This window comes from Carassius carassius, chromosome 17 (genome assembly GCF_963082965.1).
Source record: "Carassius carassius chromosome 17, fCarCar2.1, whole genome shotgun sequence".
NCBI lineage: Eukaryota > Metazoa > Chordata > Actinopteri > Cypriniformes > Cyprinidae > Carassius > Carassius carassius.
This window is the reverse complement of record NC_081771.1, coordinates 10,303,795-10,320,144: the sequence shown is the minus strand read 5'-3', so window position 1 is coordinate 10,320,144 and position 16,350 is coordinate 10,303,795. Positions and strand designations below refer to the sequence as shown.

General features: G+C 36.3%; 3 protein-coding genes across 5 annotated transcripts in view; 2 read left to right on the top strand and 1 right to left on the bottom strand.

The window, feature by feature from the left end:
• gpr84 (G protein-coupled receptor 84) overlaps window positions 1-16,350 on the top strand; it is a 187,338-nt gene that overhangs the window by 120,666 nt on the left and 50,322 nt on the right. The gene's annotated exons all lie outside the window — the stretch shown is intronic.
• Window positions 1,492-10,223, bottom strand: eif4bb (eukaryotic translation initiation factor 4Bb). Of its 3 annotated transcripts, XM_059570840.1 has the most exons (15): window positions 10,114-10,223; window positions 8,449-8,589; window positions 7,459-7,664; window positions 7,210-7,326; window positions 7,068-7,122; window positions 6,835-6,987; window positions 6,517-6,651; window positions 6,206-6,349; window positions 5,856-6,111; window positions 5,672-5,745; window positions 4,813-5,056; window positions 4,699-4,721; window positions 4,458-4,596; window positions 2,898-2,970; window positions 1,492-1,710 (listed from the first exon to the last, which is right to left on the bottom strand). In XM_059570840.1, the coding sequence occupies exons 1-15, from the start codon at window positions 10,124-10,126 to the stop codon at window positions 1,636-1,638; spliced, it is 1,848 nt and encodes a 615-aa protein (XP_059426823.1). In that variant the 5' UTR covers window positions 10,127-10,223; the 3' UTR covers window positions 1,492-1,635. The 3 variants fall into 3 exon arrangements, with proteins under 3 accessions (XP_059426823.1, XP_059426824.1, XP_059426825.1); XM_059570841.1 differs by lacking the exon at window positions 4,699-4,721 and having other exon boundaries at window positions 4,458-4,606; window positions 4,800-5,056; XM_059570842.1 differs by lacking the exon at window positions 2,898-2,970.
• LOC132160660 (tryptase-like) lies at window positions 12,982-15,002 on the top strand. The gene is made up of 5 exons (XM_059570289.1): window positions 12,982-12,987; window positions 13,518-13,732; window positions 13,840-14,108; window positions 14,200-14,345; window positions 14,631-15,002. Exons 1-5 carry the CDS (start codon window positions 12,982-12,984, stop codon window positions 15,000-15,002), a joined length of 1,008 nt encoding a protein of 335 aa, XP_059426272.1.

Below are 16,350 nucleotides of genomic sequence, written 5' to 3'. Positions count from 1 at the left end.
AGAAAACCTGTAACTTAAGGCCTGTTCACACCAAGAAGGGCAATTAGAACTTAATATGTAACGTAGTAACTGTACGAGGATAGGGAATAAGAACCCAACATGACAGAGTGATATTGTTGGAGTAACTTTCAGAACAGTTATTTGACAGCAATTTAGAAGCCATCACATAACATTTCAAGTGGCGTTGGATGTGTTGGTGTAAACAGTTTCTTACTTTCTTGGTGAGCTTATCCTTATGGAGCTTATCCTTTGTTTATCAATACCCATTAACTAAACTTCAAGCAAACATTATTTTCTGCCCTAAAATAAACCATATGGCAGACAAGAGCCTAATTTCTTTAAAGCCATCAGGGATGACAAAGAACACGCTCATCAAATCTGATTCATCACAAAACCAGTGTGTTTTTAATTGTCATTGAGCTGCAATATTTCTATGTCTGGACACATCGGCAATGCACTCGAAATAGTGAACGAAGAGTTTTAAGGATTATTGGTAAGAGAAAATACCAGATCAGAGAACTCTTTTCTCTTTCACTAAAACATTTTGATAATATGCACCTTAACTCTGTAAGGATATAATTGCATTCAAATCAGGCTACATGCAAGAGAGGTTCAGTTAGGGCAGCTGGGAAAACATGGATCAACAGCACAATATGACCACACAAAGAATGCAACAAACTCCCACCCTAGAATGGGGCCGTAAAATCCATCCAGTAAAAAAAAACACCTTGAGAAACACACAAAACTCAAAATCATTCAGAGCTAAAGAGAAAACAGGTAGAAAATGTAACAGAACCAATTTTCTTGTGGCACACATACAGCCACTGGAGTCCAACTGTGGATTTTCATGCGGTCAGATTTTTCTGATTAGTTTAATAATTTAGTCCTTTGGAAGGAAAAGCATTAGGGGTCTTGTAAAGCTTTTCAATACTCAATCACCAAGGGACTGGGAGGATCAGCATAGCCTCAGTGTTGGACCATTACACTGGTTTAAGAGCACTTCGAGGGAGTTCACTATTCTGTCCTGAGAACATAATGCTACACAGGTTTGAAATTAACAAGATGACCAAAATAAGAATGAAACCTAGAGTTTCAGTCTGAAGCATTTAAAAGATTTGAGTGGATAGCCTATGTTTTAGCATACACCTTATTTCTGAGGGCGTTTCTGCTAACCACAAACTTTTCAGTGGGAGATTTCAACAAAAATGCACCATGGTTTATAGCATTAATGAAAACACAATAATGAGCATTAGGAGTTAACAATTACATGAAATCCATGAAAAAGCTACTATGCATCATATTGTAATTGCTGACTGAATTAACCAAAAAAGTAATTCAGAGACAAGTTACAGTATCTTACAGTCTTTTATTATGACGACTTTCAAATTAACAATGATTTTCAAATAGCTACATGAATGAATGCATTTTACTACGTACTGCACTGATTTGTTTTATTTAATTTTTTAATTAAAATGGACCAGTTTTAGGACAGAGAACAGTATTGTGGGCACCCTGGCCATCATCCCTAGACCTACACCACTCCCTCATCATGTCAATTTAACCCCTCATTTGATCATTCAGTTGCTCTTTTCTTCTGTTCTGTGTATCTGAAGTTAGTTGATCCTTGCTAATTGTTCATTCCTCTCCATCTTCTTCTCCCTGGTCTCCATCCATTAGTAGGGCAGCATACTTACTTGCGGAGCTGAATTGCTGCAGGGACAAAAAAAAAAAAAAATTATAACCTCAATGTTTTGGTGCTTCTCATTTCTTATTTGTGCATCTACGTTTCCTTTCCTTGCTTCTTAGCTCTTAGGGCAGGATACAAGAAAAATGAAATGATGACGGAGGAACCAAAGGATGAACACTGGAATATTCTTGAACACTTAAGCGTTACTTCAAAGCGTAATCAGCTGCGCTAAAGGAATCTGCCCATGTGTTGTTAAAGGGATACTCCACCACAAAATGTAAATTTTTTCATTAATCACTTAGCCTCTGTCGTTCCAAACCCATAAAAGCTTTGTTCATCTTTGGAACACAATTTAAGATTTATTGGATGAAAATCAGGAGGCTTGAGACTGTCCCATAGACTGCCAAATAAATAACAGTGTCAAGGTCCAGAAAAGTATGAAGAGCATTTTCAGAATAGTCCATCTGCCATATGTGGATCAACCGTAACATTATGAAGTGACGAGAATACTTTTGGTACACAAAGAAAACAAAAATAATGACCTCTCCTCTGTGTCTTTCCATATCAGTGTAGCGCCATTTTGACAAATCTGACTAGTATGCAGGGTGTGTCACAAGACAGTCACAAGCCTCCCTGTTTTCATCCAATATATCTCAAATATATCTCAAAAAAGGCATTCATAAATATTATGAAACCAAGCTACCCTGTTGAAATATATGCCATGTAATGCTTTTTTTAATTGCAAAGGTAAAATATTAATGTAAATTATTACGACAGATGTGTAAAGGGCAGAGAATGTACAGGTGTGTCACGTTTAGTTGACAATACACTTCCGCAAATGATACACCCATGTATCCTCGCTCATGACTTCTCAGGAAGCCTCCTCAATCCTCACCTCCTCGCAGTTTAATTAGAGAATTGAGATGTCCTTCAAGATGGCTGAGATCGATCAGTTTCCGGGTCACAGGATGGAGGATAGAGGAGCGAGGAGGGATACTAAGAAGCACCCTTTGTGATGACCAAGTAAGAGTTGTAGGAAGAAAATTATTTTCTGATATTTCTTTCTGAGCAAGTAGTTCTTCACAACAGTGGGCTGAACAACTACACTAATATGTAAGTTTCTACAATCAATCGTTGTCAGGGTCTAATTTTTCTTGTAATGTTGACTACATCTACTCAGTGAGGTGTCAGGTCCAGATAAAGTACTCACAGGAGGAGCGCCCTCTTCATATTTCTTTGGTTCTGAGGCTATTCTGGGATCTCGTTCCCGTCTGACCTCCTTCCTGTCATTTAAAATTTATGAAAGGGTTTAAAAATAGATGGAATCATTTTTTGAGATCACAATACAAATTTATATTGATAGCGATAATAAACTTTGGACATTCTTATTTATTATGGATTAATTTAACAGTCTATCACACAGCAGAAAAAAAAAACCATGACAACAGCCAGTTGGTTCATGCTGCTAATAGGTTTGCCTGTTCTACATGTCTTTGTGTGAATAAATAGTGCGGTTTCATCTACTACAAAAACTTAAATGTGATGTTTTCAGCATCTGCGTCTCAATATACAAGGACATAAATGCATTAACTTTATCTCCAGAGCTACTCTGAGGCACATTTTAGTTGAGGAAAAACAGTCATATACAAACTGGAACTTAAAGATCTTCAAGACAACCCACCATTGTTAAGTTTAACTTGAAGAAATTATGACATAAATATGTTACTGTGGTCTAATAAAATGTAACCAACAGCGACTTCCATAGAAACATGTAACCGGCAAGGATTTAAAGCACATGCAAATAACATACTTTTGTGATTGCAAATAAGTGCAGTGTCCCATCCCCTGAGAGTAAATCTACAGTTGTACAGTATGGAGACAGAGCAACCCGCATCATAATCTGAAAACCACGCCCACCGGGAAAATAAATAAATAAATACAACGCTCTCCATTCACTTTCTATTGCGGGAAGCTGTCGATGCAAAAAACGAGCATTCAGGACACAAAAGTGGAGTGTTGAAGATACTTCAAGTTTATTTTACTAAGTATATTTAAGTAAAGTTCAATTCTGTTTTTAAGTATACTTTATGTAGCAAGTATACAAATATCAGTGTTCTAGTAGTATACTTGTAAGTGTACTGTTTCAATACTCCTTGGAATTAAATTGGCCCACTTTCTAGTATACGTTAAGTATAACAGTAGCAAACTTTGAGTACACAACAAGTTTACGTCTATGTTTGTAGTTTGTACTGCAATTATACTAAAAGTGAACTTATAGGTTTACTGATAGTTTACTAATTAAATACTTAGTCTCAGTAAACTACTAGTTTAGTAGTTTTATACAGCAAGTATACTCATAAGTTTTCTTTAAGTGAACTTTACATCATACTTTATGTATACTACTATGTCCCAATTTAGGTTTGAATTTGTATATATTTTGTTGTCTGAACATACAAAACATCCAAAGAAAAAACAGGGTATCTGCTTGTTAACAACTCTACCATGTAATATAGCCCAACCCTAGTGTTAAATACTTTTCAGTCAGCATCTTTTCTTACGGCTTCATTTGTAATAAAATGCTAGTTGTAAGGAATATTTTTATAGTCAGTTTTAGAGCTTAACAGTTCCCATCCACTTTTAACCAAGAAAAGTCATTTAGATTCAGAAACTATTTTTTAGTCAATGTCTTGTCTATGTAGTTGTACAAATTCATATAGAACAAAACAGAAAAAAAAAAAAAAAAAAATCACATTTGTGAAGGCTGCCTCACCTGTCTGCAGTTTCTCTCTGTTTGTCTTTGTTTGGGCAGTCAACTCCTCTTCCCCGACCCCCTCCTCTCCAAACTCCTCCTCCTCCTCTTCCCTGAGGCACAACTTGTTCCCTTCGAATGCCATCAACCTGGTTTTCATCTAGCAAATAGTACAACAAAGTGAAAAATGTTATATATATATATTTCATAAAAAAATGTTTTCCAGTCTTTTCAAATTTTATTGTGGGGACTTTTCCTTTACCCAATACTCTCTCTTCAGCTGACCTAGAAAGACAAAACAAACACAAGTGTTATTTCTGCTTTATCATTGCGTGTTTTATATTTGTATTTCCATAAGTTGAGAGAAAAAGGACACCTGTTGGGTTGAAGAGCACTTTTGTTGCTAGGCGCAGCTGAGGGTGGTCCTTCCTTCTCATTAGCACCACCCCCTGTGCTGCGTTTGGCCCAGACGTTCTCTTTAGGTGGAGGAGCTGGCATCACTTTTAGTGGAAGCCCTCCCTGATTGGAAGAGGGTGATGGACATGCAGGAGAGATCGGCTCATCCTCTTGTCCACTGAAGACTTCATTCTCTGAATGTTCACCATCTTGACTCCTCGATCCTGAACATCACAGAGAGAGAAGTATTTTTTTTAACACTTTTTACTAATATCAGGACTTTTTTCTTTTGTAGGCAAATTTGCTTGAAGAAAAAAAAAAAAAAAAAAAAAAAAGGTTTACAGGCATATGTATTCTCACTATCATTGTAGACATCTTCAACCCATTGTTATTTTAGCAGTATTTTTAAATACTTTAAATTAGCTTTTATTTGTACAAATTATTAATTTTTATTTTCATTTTATTGAAGGTTCAGCAATTTCATGTATTTTCAAAATTTTTATTAGTTTTTTTTTCTTTTCAATACTCCTATTAATTTGTATTTATTTTAGTATTAAGAGTTATTTAATCCACGGAAACATTTCTACCCAGGATAGTAATATTAGTGCATAGCTAATATACTTGCTTTGATAATTGTTTATAATTTAGTGCCACGCCAGCTACCACAGCTATAATCATTGAAAGAAACAAAGTAAATAAAACAGTTTAGGAAATAAACAGCACACACTTTATATAAATAATTTGATTAAAACAACAAAAACGAATCTGGCCTCATTTCATTAAAAATCAATCAACCAAAAGGTAAAAAGAAAGTGTTAACACATGCATAAGTGTATTACCTTTACGTTGCGAGGATTCACTTCCAGTTTGTCGACGCTCATTAGATGGCTCATCATTTCTCCAACTTGTTTCCCTGCGGAAAAACAAAACAAAAAACACAAATTCTAGAAATACTCTTTCATCACAATTTAAAAGTTAAGATTTCAGAGAAAAGCTCTTTTATATCAACCCATCTATTCTCACCGGTCTCTTGGTGGTCTCTCTGAGGCCCTGTTCTTGTCCTCTTCCAATTGTTTTTGGAGTCGTTCTTGTTCTTTCTTCAGCCTCTCCTCCACCTCTCTCTCCTTGGCGGCTGTGTCCACAGGTTTGGCAGCTCCAAATATAGAGGAAGTCCTGCTGGAATTAGCAGTGTTACTCTGCGGAGACAAGCTTCCACTCGGTTCCTCCTCTTTTGGGATGCTTCTTGGCTTCAGGTTTAACTTGGGCCTCTGTAGAGGGCCTAGACCGAAATCCAATTCATTTAGAAACAACATTCCTGACATTAAACTTGTGTCTTTAAAGTTGAAGTGTGTTATTTCTGCATTAACATGTACCCCTCTCTTCTCGTCCATCTTCCTTCCTGTCTAAACGCTCTTCTCGATCTCCATAGCGATCTCCATCTCGCCGGTCATCATAGTCTCGCTTGAAGCCACTGCTGAATCCTCGTCGGCCTCCACCACCACTACGCGAGTCATAACCTAAGACAATCACAACCACAGCAGAACTTTCAAAGCAAACTGCAATTAATAACCCACCAAAAACACAGTGAGAAATTAACCTGCACTAGCATTTACTTTCATTTTGCGCATCATATGAGAAATTAAGCTATGTTTTTTGAGAAACCCATGGATGAAACGCTACAAACCTCCACGATCATAGTCTCTGCTACCTCTGTCATCATAGCGTTCTCTACCACTGAAGCGATCTCGACCGCTGTCATAACGATCATCACGTCTTGAAGCATCTCTGAATCGGTCCGACTCATAGCGGTCACGTGACCCTTCAAAAATATTCCATGTTGTATGCAAGTTGTTTTAAAGAAAGCATTTACAACCACTGGTATTTCCTTGTAAATAAAACAATCTTATGATATTAAGACAATTAAAACAATTCCGATAACTAAATTAGTGGTCAAAATTAATGCTGGTTTAAGCATGAAAGAGTTTTCATCAGTTTAACTTACGGTCACCAAATCCATCGTCTCTGCGTGGTCCATCATCCTGGTCCCCGCTTGGCCGTGCCCTCCAATCAGAATCTGTCTTATCAGGGCCACTGTCCATCCCACGACCACGATCTCTATCCCTGTCTCTCCCCATCATATTCCCACTGTCCCTCTCTGGAAGAAATTTACATTATAGAAATATGCTTTAACAGAGGCAAAGACAAAATGGAGGAGTTTGTATATCTTCAGTTCACCTTTGTCATTGGATTGATCTGCGATATCCACCCGGATCCGTCTATTCCCAAGATTCTACACAAATGTAATGCAATGTTAACTCAAAACAGAAAACGAAGGCAATGGACTAAGCTCTGTATTTTAAGTCAGTAGACGACTTACCTCCTCATTTAGACTGAGAGCACTCAAGAAGGATTCAACATCATCAAATTCTGCATAACCAAAACCCTTAAGCCTCTCTGGGTTATTCGGCTCCCGTGGCAAACGTACTTGACTGATCTGAAAATACACACAAAACATATTCAGTTACACACAACCTGCATTTGTCAAGTAGCTAAGAGTGATACTTCCTGATAGGAAAGACTCAAAAAATAAACTTGCAGAACTTTAAACTTGCAGGTTCGCACTGACCGCAAGGCCCCTGAAGAAGTCTTTGATGGATTCCTCGCTGACATCATAGGGAAGGTTACCGAGGAAGGCAGTGTAGGGTGGACCACGTGGCAGCCGAGAGCGGTCAATGTTTGGTTCCCGTGCTGCACGAGGTGCAGTTGGCAGGATGGAGCGGTCGATGGGAGGAGCTCGATACGTATCCTCCGCAGTATGCCAGGAAGTTGAGACTAAAGAGAAGGAGAATGGAACTTGACCACCACAGAATATGATTTCATTGCCTGGCTCTCAAAGTGCATCGGATCTTACATTGTACCAAACTTAGCATTTTGCCTTCTTAAGGCTGAAATACAGAAATTGAGACATCCATACCTATAAGAAACTTACATTTTACAGTTGTAATGTAAAAAACAAACATACATTTTTCTAAATTATAATTTCCAAAATCATTTTATATACTTAATTTTAGAGTGAATAAAGAAATGTATTTTCATTTTATTCAATGTTTTATATTTTTTATATTAATTTATTATTACATTAATACTGTACCTTTGTATAGTTGTAATTAAAAATATTATATACATTTTTATAAATACTAAATTTTTTACACTTTATTTTAGAGTGAAATATTACTTAGTATTATTTTTTATTGTTTACTAATTAATATTTTTAACAACAACAAATTATTACTTTATAATCACATTGAGACTGAATCACAAAATTCTGGCAAAAATTGCAGCCCTACAAAAATGCACAGCAAACCTGAAATTTGTTTTTAATCATATGAATAAATCGCAAAATGCTTTATTAATCAGAAAAAAAACTATTGAATTTGAACTACCCCAAATTGTGCAGCACTTCTTCAGACTATGATTCCATCAAGTCTGAGGATATCAAACATGTTTGTGATTTTGAGATGCTCTTAAAAACACATTGTTTTCATTTGTCATGAGTCTCCTAGCAACAGGGCTTTTCAGATTTTAAGTCATGTAGTGCATTCCAGCCTTTACTCACCATCTCCATCCAAGTCATCGGTCTCGTCTGCCCAGCTGGTGGTCTTTGTGCTGGGGTAACTTGGGGGTACACTGCCACTGCTATCATTCGCAAGGAAGTCATTTAGGGTCAGGGTCTTGCCCTTCTTCTTATTCTTCTTAGCTAATAAAGAAAAACAGATGCTATGAAAACACCAAAACAGAGGAATTCCATTCCTTTATTTGATAAACATATTGAACCAAACAGCTGACAGTAGTCTGAAACAATTTGAGGGTGAGTAAATGATGACAAATGTTCATTTTTGGTTGAACTACACTACAATCAAAATGACTGAAGATATTCATCATACTACACCAGAGAGAAATCTGCAATTTCACCAGAAGATTGGGTCAGAGACAGAGTTATGACATTTTGATTAAGAATAACAAAGTCAAAACAAATAAGCGTATGTAAAGATGAAATGTTTACAAGAAGATGCATTTAGAAAAAAACTAGGATCATTTTTAATTTGATGCCACCACTAACATTCAGAAGAAAAGGAAAAATATTTTAATGTTCCCTCCCTAGATGGGCCACATGGAGACACAGATAACAAATGTAGCATGACCATGCAAAAACAGATAGGCTTATTCAAAAGACATTATCTCACTATTTGTATATTCTCTAATATCTCCTTTCTTTAACAGTGAAATGTCACTACACTTGTAGAGGATTTCCAGGTAAAACCTCTTAACACCCTTCATTAAATTGCATGAAACCCAGAACAGACACTAATAGCTTTCCCCAGTGAGCAATGTCACACCTTGTCCAAAAAATGCATTGACAACACTATGCAATCAAATGTTTACTCTAGAACCTGTACATACATTAGTTAGACTAGCCTGGAAAAGCTCAGAAAAACAATTTATGATACCACTAGTGTCAAATGTTACCATTGACTTGAAATGACATTCAGATGTATCATTAACAAACAGTTTCAGATAATTTAGTCTTTCCCCATTCAAAAAGATAAGAGCTGTATTTGCAGTTCTGTACATCTAGCTGCTTGCACAAGCCCTGGAAACACTTGCTAACTTACAAGGGTAACGATATATACATATTTGATGCATAAACCCTCTTTCAAATGCGTTTATCCACAACTTTTGACACGTACATTTTAATACAGAATAATACGAGATGTTTTGTGGTCATAAATGACGATTATCTATTTTAGCTCTCCACGCACGTGGTGACCTCTCCGGTCCCTCCTCTGGATCGTAATGCGCATGCGCGCCAAGCACGGGTTATTAGCGCTAAACTCCAGGCACTATCATTTACCTTAATATCAACACTTTCCGTACATTAACCTTAGAAAACCGCCATGTACATTAAAAAACCCGAGCATTCGTTTGCTAAATGTCGTCCCGTCCTAAAACTCCAGAGGAGAACAAGACAGACGAGGCTAATGATTTTGCCGCTAACAAACTGGCTAATTCAGTTGAGCATACGGCTTCTCCAATACAACGAATTCTTCATGTTTTCAGTGTATTTTCCCCAGTATATTCAGCAGTGCAGTTATTGAAAACGCATACGGTGAATGGCATAAACCTTACGCTTGAACACATGAGTGCTCTACAAACTTGCTTAGAGCTGTTCCGCAAAGAATTTTTCAAATGAAGGCAGACCGCGAGAGCGCATTATTCTCACCTGACGCCGCCATGTTGTAGAGTGGTCTGTAGATGAGTCCCGGATGAAGGCGTCAGGGATTTGTCACGAGACATCACACCCTCACGCACAAGCGCGAGAGCGTGTTTTAAAGCTTTTACTTTGTGCGGATGTGAAAACTGCTCGTAATCATTTCTGGAAATAGAAAGCAACAACCAACTGGAAACAGAAATCCTTGAGAAAATGGCATAAATCATTTATACAGGATTATTAAACTTACTTTTTGGTTTATCTGGTTATCTTCTTGTAGTAATGTTATAACAGCGTTTTATTTGATAGGAAATTACTTTTTATTGGTTTATGCTTGTCTTTTGTAACATAAAGTATACAAGAAAGATGTTGGTAGGCCAATTCTGTCATTTAAACACTCTAAAGTTTAGGGCCATGATGCCATCGCTAGGTTTTCTTGGCCACTTAACACAAGTGTGTTGGAAATGGGCCTTTTTGGTTACCTTGAGGTCCTTTCTCCATTTATTTTGGCATATGCTTTTATCCAAAGCGACTTGAATTACATTGAAAATATGCATCCACACATTTCCTTGACCTTAGTGTTGCTAGTGCGGTGCTAAATATCTTTCTCTTCACATGTCTCTATATCTCTACCCCAGATCCAGGTTTTGACACAGTGGATACATCTTTGAGAGGCAAGGATGGCCTCCTCATAATTGGTGAGGGAAAATAAGGGTTGGTTCTCTCTGTATGGATTCTCAGTGTGGCTCTCGGATGGTAGTGCAACTTGCATTTCTACAGATACATGTTACACATCCAAATCTGTAACAGTCTGATAAATATTCTTTTTTAAAATTAAATCTGCTTTTCAGATGAGTATTGAGCAGTGTGTTTCATCACTTTAATAATTGTACATCCATACAAAGGCATGTATTTTGTACCATGAATCTACAAACACTTTTTATCCACCCCAACTGGTATGATTCATAACAGAAAAGACACTACAAGCCCGATGAAGCAAAGCATTTATTTAGTAATTTATATAATATATATGTTTAAAAATTCTGCTTGTATGCTCCATAAAATTAATTTTGAAATATTTAGGTACCATTTGACACAAAACCACAATAAATTATTAATTAGTCTGAAGATGGAAAAATTAGACATTCATTACAGATACATTTTGAAGAATTTTTTTCTTTAAATAAACTTTGCTGATTTAAAGAAATATTTTATTATATAACCTATACTTGGTGCATGAAATTGTTGCACAGAATGTATAAACAAATTGAAAACATGAAGGTGAGCTATTCAGAGGATCGTGCCAGTCAAGAGTTATTTGTGTAGAAACACAAAAACAAACAAAGCTGAAGACTTTTACACTAAAGAATTCAACATTTGAATCATGTTTGGTTTGTGTTTCAGAATTATGATTTTGACTTATCTTTCTATAATCCACACAGCAGTTTATGAGGCAGCATGGATTGCAGCGGTTACGGAAGTCAAATTTCTCACCACATCTCCTTGACAAGAGATTGAGGCTACAACAAAAGACGTTATCAAGTATTATGCAGAGAAGTAAATAGTGTTAATGAGAATTCACAAAGAAGATATTTTGAAAAGTCAGTTGTCTTTGACTTTCAGTGTGACGACTTTCTTTCTTTTCTTTCTTTTTTTTTTTTTTTATCTCCGCCACATCTTCACAAACCGTCTCTTCTCTTGCAGGATGGATAGAGATGATGGATTTGGTTCTCTTTGCTCTTACAACCCTTTTCTATATTAATTTCTCCAGGCTCTGCTCGCCATTTGTCTAATTACTTTATTGTCGCACTAATCCATTTTTTTATATAATTTTCTGCTCCTGACCCTGTTTTCATAACGCAGACCTGTTAAACATGCATTTTAGAACTAAATTTTAAACTAAAACATATTACACAAAAGGTTTTTTCCAGACATTTTATTAATCTCTATAATTCTGGCATGATGTTCATGTAATATAATAATTTAATGCTGTTTGATCTTGCTAAGAATGCCAAGTCTAGGATTTGAGGATTTGTACTCTACATCCAGGTAATTATAATGACATTAAAGATTATATAATTATAATAAATTACATCACATATATCAATTTATTTTCATATAACATTTGTTTAGACATAGATAGATAGATTTTTTTTGCTTGTTTTCTGAAATTATTAAACCCTTAAAAGAATGATAGTTATTGCTTGAACTCAATGATTTATTTTGAAATATGAAATTGCTGGAACAGTACAATTGCAACATTGATTCACCTGCCCTCTGTTACACTTTTACAATGACACTGTAAAATTTCTGATTGCCACATGCCGCCTTTAAGTGATAATTAGTGTCTCATTAGTGTCTTAAACTAACAAATACTGTAATTTTTTTACCGGGTGTCTCACAAACACCTTTTTTGTACCTGTTCGTCACAAATCCAGATAAACTGAGCTTAGCTTAATTGCTGTGTGGTGATGGATGTCTCCTGTAAATAATCAGCTCACATTCTCTCACATGTTGCTCTGCATTTTAATATCCGAAACCAAACTGCCTACTAAATTGCAAATGCTTATTTTGGATCATTTAATTATTCCAGAGTTACAAAAAAAAGTCAATGTAAGGAAAAAGCATAATTCTTTTATCACTTTCACTGGAATTTAAATGTCATCCCTATTATTTTTGTAACAAAGCATGACTATTTGTTTCAACTTCAAGTATAATCCTTTGCCATTTATTCTTTATATTTTACTTTAAAACGCAAAACAATTTCCACTCTTCTTAAAGGAATAGTTGGTTTTTCCATGCAGTGAATGGTGAAAGAGAATGGTGACTGCAGTGTCATTCCTAACATCTGATTTTTTGTTTAAACAGGTTTGTAACAACATGAAGGTGAGTAAATAATGAGTAAATAATGTATTCTTGGCTTAACCAAGAACACCCTGTTTGAATTAGACTGAGATTAACAAATTTGATCATCTCTGAAAATAAAACTTGCATATTTAGTGAATTTAGTTCTAGAATGCATGTTTAATAGGTCTGCATTATGAAAACAGGGCGAGGAGCAAAAACAATAGTAAAAATGGATTAGTGTGACATTAGAGTGATTAGACGAGTGACAAGCAGAGACTTGAGAAGTGAATATAAAAAGGTTTTGTGAGCAAAGAGAACCAAATTCACAATCTCCATCCATCCTGCAAGAGAAGCGATGTTTGTGAAGATGTGGAGGTTAACATGTGTCAGTTTGGGCCTGCTCTTATATGTTCAAGGTAAGGTCTTTTACTTGCAGCTATATCTGCCATGGTCCTGGTTCATAAGGGATAACTGAATGTGTGCTACTCTGTCTCGTCCACTACAGGTTCACTTTCTCAGTTGAATGGTAAGAGCTTGTCACATCTTTATGATGTCAGCTTTTTTAACAGAAATGTGCAAGAGAACAATCTATCTGCTTCTCTTTCTTCCTCCTAGTTTGTGGACAGGCCCCTCTGAACACTCGTATTGTGGGCGGTGTAGATGCATTTGAGGGTTCATGGCCGTGGCAGGTCAGTCTGCACAGCTCCAACTTCGGAGGTCATTTTTGTGGAGGCTCCCTCATCAACAGTGAATGGGTGCTGACTGCGGCTCACTGTTTACCTGGGTAAGAGTCACATCAGTATTCAACTATTCATCCAAACCCTGGGCTCTGAGGCTGTTTTCACACAATTGATTGATTATTTTCTTTTCTTCCCCTTCATTTGTTTTCAGTGTCAGTGCATCTGATCTACTTGTGTACCTAGGAAAGAGAATACAGCAAGGAGTCAATACCTATGAAATCAGTAGAAATGTAATCTCCATCATCGTCCACCCCTCCTACAATAGTCAAACCAGTGACAATGACATCGCTCTGCTCCGGCTGTCCTCCGCAGTCATTTTTAATGACTATATTAGACCCGTGTGTCTGGCGGACCAGAGCAGTGTCTTCCCTTCTGGCACCAGCAGCTGGATCACAGGCTGGGGAGATGTTCAAGCTGGAGGTACAAACGTGTTTAAATGTATTCATTCACCTTTAGATCTCCTCCTAACATCACTAATAGATGGTTGTGTATGTGTGTTTGTGGTGTTCAGTGAGTTTACCTTCTCCTGGGATCCTGCAGGAGACTTTGGTTCCAGTGGTAGCTAATGATCAGTGTAATACTCTTCTGGGTTCTGGATCTGTTACCAGTAACATGATGTGTGCTGGTTTAACACAGGGAGGCAAAGACACCTGCCAGGTAAACAACCAAACAGATTATTACATGTGTACATTAAACATGCTGCGTATCCGAAATTCCACTGTGATCTTCTAATTAATATATTTTTAAAAGAAAAACTGTGTCTTTCTGTAGGGAGACTCTGGAAGTGTATCTGAAAGTCCACTTGGTTGTTATAACTGTATATCTTAAAACAAACATCTATTTATGCTGCATTTGTACATATACACATGATATTTCATTTACATTCAGGAAATGTTTGATGTCAACAAAAATAAAAAACGTCCGCTCTCTGTCTTTACACAGGGAGACTCTGGAGGTCCAATGGTGAGCAGGCAGTGTTCGGTGTGGGTTCAGTCTGGTATCACCAGCTGGGGTTATGGCTGTGCTGATCCCAACTCTCCTGGTGTTTACACCCGCGTTTCACAGTATCAGAGCTGGATCACAAACAACGTTGGCCAAAACTTTCCAGGATTCTTCATTTTTAATACTTCAAGCACATGCCAGTCTGTTTCTGTGGCCTCACCTGCTTTTACTACATCACCTATTTCTGCTGCCACAATTGCTTCTGCTGCATTGCCTGTTTCTACTACCTCACGAGTTTCTGCTACCTCAAGAACTACTACTTTGAGACCTCCACCCAATCAGTGTAACTCTCTTTCACACATGTACACATAACATGCCTTCTTATCACCACTCACTTCTCTGCATAATGCGTGTTCAAATGTTTTTTGTTGTAGCCTCAATTTCTTGTCGTAGAAGATGTGGTGAGAGATTTGACATCCGCAACCGCTGCAACTGCAATCCTGGCTGCCGCAGAAACTGCTGTAGGGATTATGAAATGCTATGCAGTAAGTCCAAATACACTACAAACACTACCATGTTTATAGTTTTGAAATAATAATCAAATAACTGAGAAAGTAAATTATTCCAGCACTATCTTAAAAGATCAGAAGTCCTTCAGCTCTGTTTGTTTTTGTGTTTTTGCAGGGAATCACAGGCGGTAATTTTTGGTTGGCCTAAGCTTCTATACGGCTCACTTTCTTTCCCTCTTAATATATATATGTTTTAGTTTCTTCAAATATTATGTAAACTGTGCAAGTACAGCTATTAGAACAAACGTATACATATTTCTTTAAATCAGCCCCAAATTACCAACATTTAAATAAATTTCCCTATTAAGACTGAAGATTTCTTTAAATTCACATTTAATAAATTTAAATTAATTTAAATTTAATTAATTTATCTACCATTAATATAACATAACTTAATATAACTATAATATATAGTTAATATAACTTGATTCTTGTTTGTAATATGTATCTGTATAAATGATTAAATAAACAATTTGCATCATCTGACTTGTAAAGACTCTTGTTGTAATAAATTACACCAACAGGGGGCGTTTGTTTTACATTTGTCTTGTTCAAATCATTGAGCACACATGTCCTCTTTCAAACAAAACACTTTACCACACACACAAGGTTTTGTGTAACCTTTTGTGAAAAAAAGGTTGCTTTTCAAAGTATGTAAAATTCAGCCAAGCCTATAGTGAACACCATTGTTAAACTTATTTCTAAAACTCCAAAGATCATATCACAGTTTAGTAGAAAAAAAATCATGGTGTACTACAATGCTAAATACATCTAAGAGTCTTTGTGGAGCATTAATAAACGTAATAAATTTTCTATGGAACAAGTCAGCTTTTTTGTTTGAGGCTATAAAAAACATGGTAACACTCTATTTTAAGGTGTCCTTGTTACACATGTTCCATTCACTATTATAATAACAGTTAATTATGCATAATTACACGCAAGTAACCCTAAACCAAACCCTCATTCTAACCCTAACCATATAGTTATTACATGTACTTGTTAATGTACATACAAATACATGCTAATTAATATTATAATATAATATTACACAGTACTAAAATGTATAATAAGGACACCTTAAAATAAAGTACAACCAAAAACACATTTTACTACATCTGTAAGCGACATTACTATTTGACTTTTTTACACTT

Bases quoted from the DNA above. Each gene is read 5' to 3' on its own strand.
- LOC132160660 (XM_059570289.1), top strand. The intron at 14,109-14,199 runs GTACAAACGTGT...TGTGGTGTTCAG, and splicing joins GGGAGATGTTCAAGCTGGAG to TGAGTTTACCTTCTCCTGGG. The intron at 14,346-14,630 runs GTAAACAACCAA...GTCTTTACACAG, and splicing joins GAGGCAAAGACACCTGCCAG to GGAGACTCTGGAGGTCCAAT.
- eif4bb (XM_059570841.1), bottom strand. The intron at 7,123-7,209 runs GTAAGTCGTCTA...ACATTTGTGTAG, and splicing joins CTCTCAGTCTAAATGAGGAG to AATCTTGGGAATAGACGGAT. The intron at 2,971-4,457 runs GTGAGGCAGCCT...TTTAAATGACAG, and splicing joins CAGAGAGAAACTGCAGACAG to GAAGGAGGTCAGACGGGAAC.